Here is a 6000-nt window from a genome sequence, read left to right on the forward strand (position 1 = left end):
CCTGGCCCGGCTAACCTTTTGGTTTGAAAATCTGGCCCAACTGAATTTGTAATTGAATAGCCCTGTTTTAGAGTATACTCTATTGTCCATGAGAATACATTACCAGTTATCTAACTCATTTACATTTTAGGTGTTTAGCCGGCACACTCATACACAGTGATTTCCTGCATGATGAAAGGTTAAGAGCACACTGGTGAATCATCGTAACTGTAAGTAGCCTAATAAAAGACGCCAAAAAGAGTGTCAAGATTTTTTACAACACAAACATCAGATACAGAGCATGCCCATGTAACAAAACCTGTATTTCACCTACTGTATCTCATACATGGCTCTTCCATACTGAACTTTTAGTTGTGAAAACGCCCTTATGGTCTCTAGACTTTTAAAACAAATGCTGTCTTCCTGGGTGCAATAGAGAGCTGTTCTATGCTATCTCCGCTCAATTAATACAATTTCTCACAATGGCCATATTTCTTAATTAAGGGGTCAAAACCCCAAATGAGTCATTGGCCTACTTCTAGTGGGTCACTGCCTGATATAAGCAGCATTAAATGTAATGAGCTGCTCTCTAATGTATTAAACCTTCAAAAAAAGACTGTATCAAAGTCAGGCCTTGGAGAATGAGCTCAAACTTAGCACTAAAAGTCTGACCACAACATGTTATGCAATATTGTAAACCAAAATGTATAAGTCCTACCACTGACAAATCAATGACGTTTTGATTACCTATGTCAGGGGTTTAAAGCCCTAAGTCACCAGAAGACCCCTTTTGCAATCCTGAGTTATGAAAAATTATTTTTTGTTTTCTTCACAAGACCACACTGTTTTGGAGCATGTGCTGTTAAAGTAGTAGCACTATAGTACTCTTTCATACCAAAGGGCTACAACAGTGGTAAGGCAAAAGCACATGATGTCTTTCATTATACAGGCCTGGGTTGTTCCGATCAGAAATGAATGACCCCTGGGGGAGTGCATACAAGCCTGGTTGGATAATTTACTGTCATGGATGTCAGGTGTGACTAGGGTTGGGCATTGTTTGGATTTTAAGGATTCAATTCAATTCAATTGCAGTTCTTATTGATTCTCGATTCCCATTCTTTGAGGGGTGGAGTTGAAATGGGTCACATGCTTATTTCACAATAGGAGGAACGTTTTATTTTTGATTCAATGGTGGGGGGCAGTTTTACAGGGCTTTTTCAATGTAAAATAAAGCCACACTAGCCACACTAGCCACACCATGGCTGCAACACAAGCGCCTGGCTGCTTACGTAAACCAAAACTTGTTCATTTTAAATTGGGAAGAGATGACCTGATTTGACACCAAAATCCTCCAAACGATTCCAATAAAGACATGATTAGTAGGAATCCAAGAAGGAATCGGTTCTCAATGCCCCACCATAGATGTGACCCACACCATCAAGACAAAGCTTCTCCCTGAAACACAACAATGTCACCTCCCTGTCCTTTATTGCCACCTTGCATGAGTTGTGGAAAATGCTTAACAACCGATCACTAATCAAAATGTTCTAGGAAGAATTGCTTCATAGCAGTCAACAGGATGGAGTTTGAACGGGTTTAAATCAAGTCATAGCCCCGGTTTGCTTTTAACGCATTCACAGATACACACTGACACAACATGTGCACGCACATACACACCACACCCTCAGCTGAGGTCACAGCTGTTTGATAGCAAACTCCACTTGTGTGAGCATAGAAACAGAAACTGTAATCCCCTTTTACCCTAAGCCAGTTTGTACCAATCGCCAATAATGCTGAGCAGTACACCAGTTTATACCATATAATGGCATTGATTTCCCGTATGATATGAATTTTTTTATTGAGAACGGGAGCCCTGTTAACTGCGTACCCTTCTCACTCACGGCAGTAGCTTTATAACACAATTACCCACTACTAACCCATAACTAACTCTTTAACAGGATAAAACACCATAGCATACAACAGTTTGTGACATAAATAATTACTAACACTAATAATATTACATTTACAAATGTACACTGCCGGCCTGCATGTTGGGTAACATTATAGCTGCTAGCTAGCCAGGTAGCATAACAGTCTGTTAAGTTGGAAGAGGCTTTGGTCGCTACCGCACATTCAACAACAGAGATGAAAGTTAGAAGATGAAGAAAGAGGCGGTGATACACACCAGAACAACATATGCTCAAGAGAGGAGCCGTCTGATTTTCCGAAGTTATTTGTTTCTGAAAAATCACCCATAAATTTAGCCACTGTTGTTTCATGACCCCGTCGCTCTAAAATTCCTTGGTTGTTTTGCCTCGCTGATAAACGTCTGCCAACCTACTAACATTATTCAAACACTGAAGGAAGCTGACAGCGGAGCTACATTCAGTCGCACACTTTCCTACAAAAACCTAACTTACATTTGGCCAAGGAAGTGCTTATACAACTATCTTACAACTATTTTGTTTTGAAAGGAAAGCAATGTTAAAGTTGTTTGCCTGGGTATTAATTTGATTTAAGATTACTACTTTGTAGTTTGCAAAATAAAAAATAGTTTAGATTCTGTAACTGTTTCATGCATTCTCCTTCATATAACGTTATTGTGTAATGTTGTGCAGCCAAGCAAACTCTTTAGTATTCAAAGCATTTTGTAAAAATGATGACATTAAAATGTTTTTGGGGATATTCTATGAATATTTAGGAATATTCTATTTCTGACACTAGAATAACCCATTATAAATCTATATTTTATATCTATATAAAGGCCTCGTCAAGCAAAATAAAGATACCGCGAAACTGCCAGAATCTCAATAAAATACCGTGGTACAAACTGTTGATCATACCGCCCAGGACTAATGTCCAAGGTTGGCCAATACTGCTTTCAGCAGAGATTAATATCATCATGGGGCATAATTAATATGATTCCACTATAAATGCAACAGAGTAAAACTGGAACTAAATTTTAAACCAAAAAAATACTATCCAAGTCACAGGAAACAAGTCTAATTAATTCTATTTTTTTAACCCAGCAACCAGATGTCACACCCCCCAGATGCTTTAGTATCTGCCAACGATACTGGCAGGAGAGAAACTGCAAGCCACAATCACACTTTAGATTTCCACACACATAAAAGCACTGTGAAAGTCTGTCATTATCTTAAAAAAATGTTGGATGCACATCAGTGAATTTTAGAAGATACACCTGGCTACAATACATTCACAGATCATCCCAGCTGATCATCACAATGGATAGACTCATTGAGAAAACAGAAACCCCATTCACAAAGTAACAGCCCCTTGCTTCACAGCACACTGATGTGATCTAGGCCACTCTGCTCTCAGCAGCACAGAGGAGAGCTATGGGCTATGGAGCAGCTTACATCTTCCGCCAGGCTGACAAACACTAGGGAGTGATGCGAAAGAGGCATGACATCGCTTCTGCTGAAGGTAGCGTACTGTGTGGGACTTTAATAGTTTGAGCTACAAAGCAAATGTTTTACAGTTCATGAACCCTTAAATTCAACTGTATATACACTGTTGCTGAGAAAAGACATACACAATTTATAATGATTTTGTATTTAATTTAATTCCATCTTGACTTTCAATCTAACTAAAGGGTAAAGAGCATAAAGCGTTTATGAAGTTCTGTGGAGTCCAGGCAAAGTTTTCACTTGAGAGTGCAAAAGTTTGCAAAAGTCTGCAAAAGTTTAATATTTTCAGTTTCTAAAACAAGTTGACTGGAAAATTATATTTAATAAAATGAGACCTTTTAAGGCCTTGACACTTTATTGTTCAAACCACAACGTGTAAATTACTATTTTATATCCTGAGAACCAGACAGATAATGAGAATAGAGAAGACCTAGCTTAGATGAGTGGCAGATGAGGGCTCTTCACAAATTACTTGTTCAATGGGATTTTCTTGTTGCAAGTATGTGTATGCAAATATGGAAGGCCTCACACACTTGTAGAATCTGTCTCTCAAGAGTGAGAAGTAGATTCTGACTGTACATCACTGACAAGGCTTTCAGCCTCACCTTCAGTCTCTCTCTTTAACTCCCCCCACACACACTCTTTTTCATTCTGTCACATATCACTCACACAGACATGTTCAACGCAAAGGGTGATAATCATAACAACAAGACATCAACTTACGCTCAAAGTCAGAATCATCATCTTCGTCATCATCTCCGTTGGACTCTGTTTGCATCGGCTCCCCATCAAACATCACTCCTTTCCCCGTCTTGCCACCGGCCCCGGCCCCATCCTGGCTTCTAGTGTCCCGCAAACGGGTGAAGTATTGTACTGCAAAATCCACCAGGTCTGACGGCCTTTGTCGCAGCACCTCCACAGTGTAGCCCTGCAGCAGTTCTGTCAACCCCACCGGTATCTCAATACTCATGGCTGTGTGTGGCTCAGTGTCAGCTTTTGCTATCTATCTATCTACAAAAGGAGAGAACATTCATCAGATTTTGCTTTGGTACACAGTCATACTTGTGTTTGAGTACTGGGTTGTGATGTGGTTAAGGATTGCTTAATTGTTGCGTTGAACAGCTGACTTTGACTTTTACTATGTCAGTACACTGTGTGCCCTGTGAATTTTAATGGGGCTAATGACAGCTTTGCACAACAACTGGAATGTACTTTCGACAGTCTGGGTAGCTGCAAATAAATTGTCAAGTTTTGACAGCGGAACAGACACTAAACTACCATTTATTAAGGTTAAGTTAGTGCAATGAGTCTGGACGTACATGAAGTGTTGCTTTGACATTGTCTGAGCGGCCAGTCCACTTTATCTAGGGTTGAGACAAGGAACACACAGTTCCCACAGCTGCACCGAACAGATCTGAGCCCCGTCATTTGCAACATGGGGAACAGACAACCAGTGACATTCGCTGGGTTTCAGTAACATTATTACTTGCCATCGTCAAAAACTGAACCGTCAACTTGGGTGGGTGGCCCCGGCTGGAACTACACGTAGCTAGCAAAGCAGCTAATGAGCTAATACTCTTGACAACTGCTTTACTTCTCTGTTCGAGCCACATATGGACTTAACTAGATTTGCCTATACAACTTAGGTTAACAAGTGATGGCTACAGTAAACGTAGAGGAGCTGTGATCAAAGCACAGTCTCACTTTCAACCCACCAACCCTTAATGTTAGCTATCTTGCTAGCTAGTGTGCCACCTTCAAGGAAGCCCTTAACGTTACTGCTAGCTTTCGCTATAACGTAGTATGCTGCATTGGTTGGAGGAGCTAAAGCCACGGATAAGTGGCTGGCTGGATAAACGCTGTCATGCAAGCACAGCAAGTTGTACAGGACCGGTAAGCCGTTTGGTAAGATAGCTAACTTACTTACGTGAGATTCTGTCTCCCCGGCTAAACTAGCCAGTCCCCTCCTTCTCGCTCTTCCTTGTTCGCTCTTATTTCGTGTCTTCTTTTTAGCCAGTCTATTTGCAAGTGTAGCGACCGTATCCCTCCACAGAAGACACTTGTCCAACGTCAAAGCCAACGATTTAACGTCAGAGTCGCCTAGCTAACGTTTAGAGGTATATTTTAGCTTGCCGGCCAGCAACAGAGATGCTGGCTAAGTTGAGAGGAAAAAAACACTCGACTTCACGGCTGAAGCCTCTTACGACGTCCACGCACTTGGTGAGGGAGGGTGGGACTTGTCGTGGCAGCAGGGAGAGCTGGCTAGCTGACAGGCTAACTGGCTAACTGAGTTGCTAAATACTTGTTAGCCACTGCCTGTTTTCATTTGGTAACTGCCTAGTGACTCCAATCTTCTCAAGGCTAGTGTGAGCTGCTGCAGGTGACAAATCCTAAAGTCAGTGTTTACAGCGTTGCACCACACCGCCGTTAATTGTAACCCGAACTACAGAAGTACCCTTTATAAAACGTTATTTCACCAGTGTAGCGGTTAATTACAACAGGAGAAGCCTGCAAAAATTATTTGAACCCGTATCCTCCCTCCCGTACAGGCACTTCACAGCGCTAAACCACGCACGAATAACCGCTGCCT

General features: G+C 41.4%; 1 protein-coding gene across 6 annotated transcripts in view; it reads right to left on the bottom strand.

The window, feature by feature from the left end:
* Positions 1-6000, bottom strand: part of prkar2aa (protein kinase, cAMP-dependent, regulatory, type II, alpha A) — a 49843-nt gene extending 43843 nt beyond the window's left edge. For 2 of the 6 annotated variants that reach the window (XR_004657309.1, XM_034876922.1), the window contains exons 1-2: positions 5338-6000; positions 4134-4421 (exon numbers count right to left, since the gene is read on the bottom strand). Coding sequence is in view for 5 of the 6 variants with exons in the window: in XM_034876922.1 (XP_034732813.1) it covers positions 4134-4380 (247 nt within the window). In the remaining variant the exon portion in view is untranslated. Of the gene's footprint in view, positions 1-4133; positions 4422-5333 lie in introns of all 6 variants that reach the window. The other 4 variants (XM_034876926.1, XM_034876925.1, XM_034876927.1 and 1 more) reach the window with 4 other exon arrangements.

Source organism: Etheostoma cragini, chromosome 7 (genome assembly GCF_013103735.1).
Source record: "Etheostoma cragini isolate CJK2018 chromosome 7, CSU_Ecrag_1.0, whole genome shotgun sequence".
NCBI classification, from domain to species: domain Eukaryota; kingdom Metazoa; phylum Chordata; class Actinopteri; order Perciformes; family Percidae; genus Etheostoma; species Etheostoma cragini.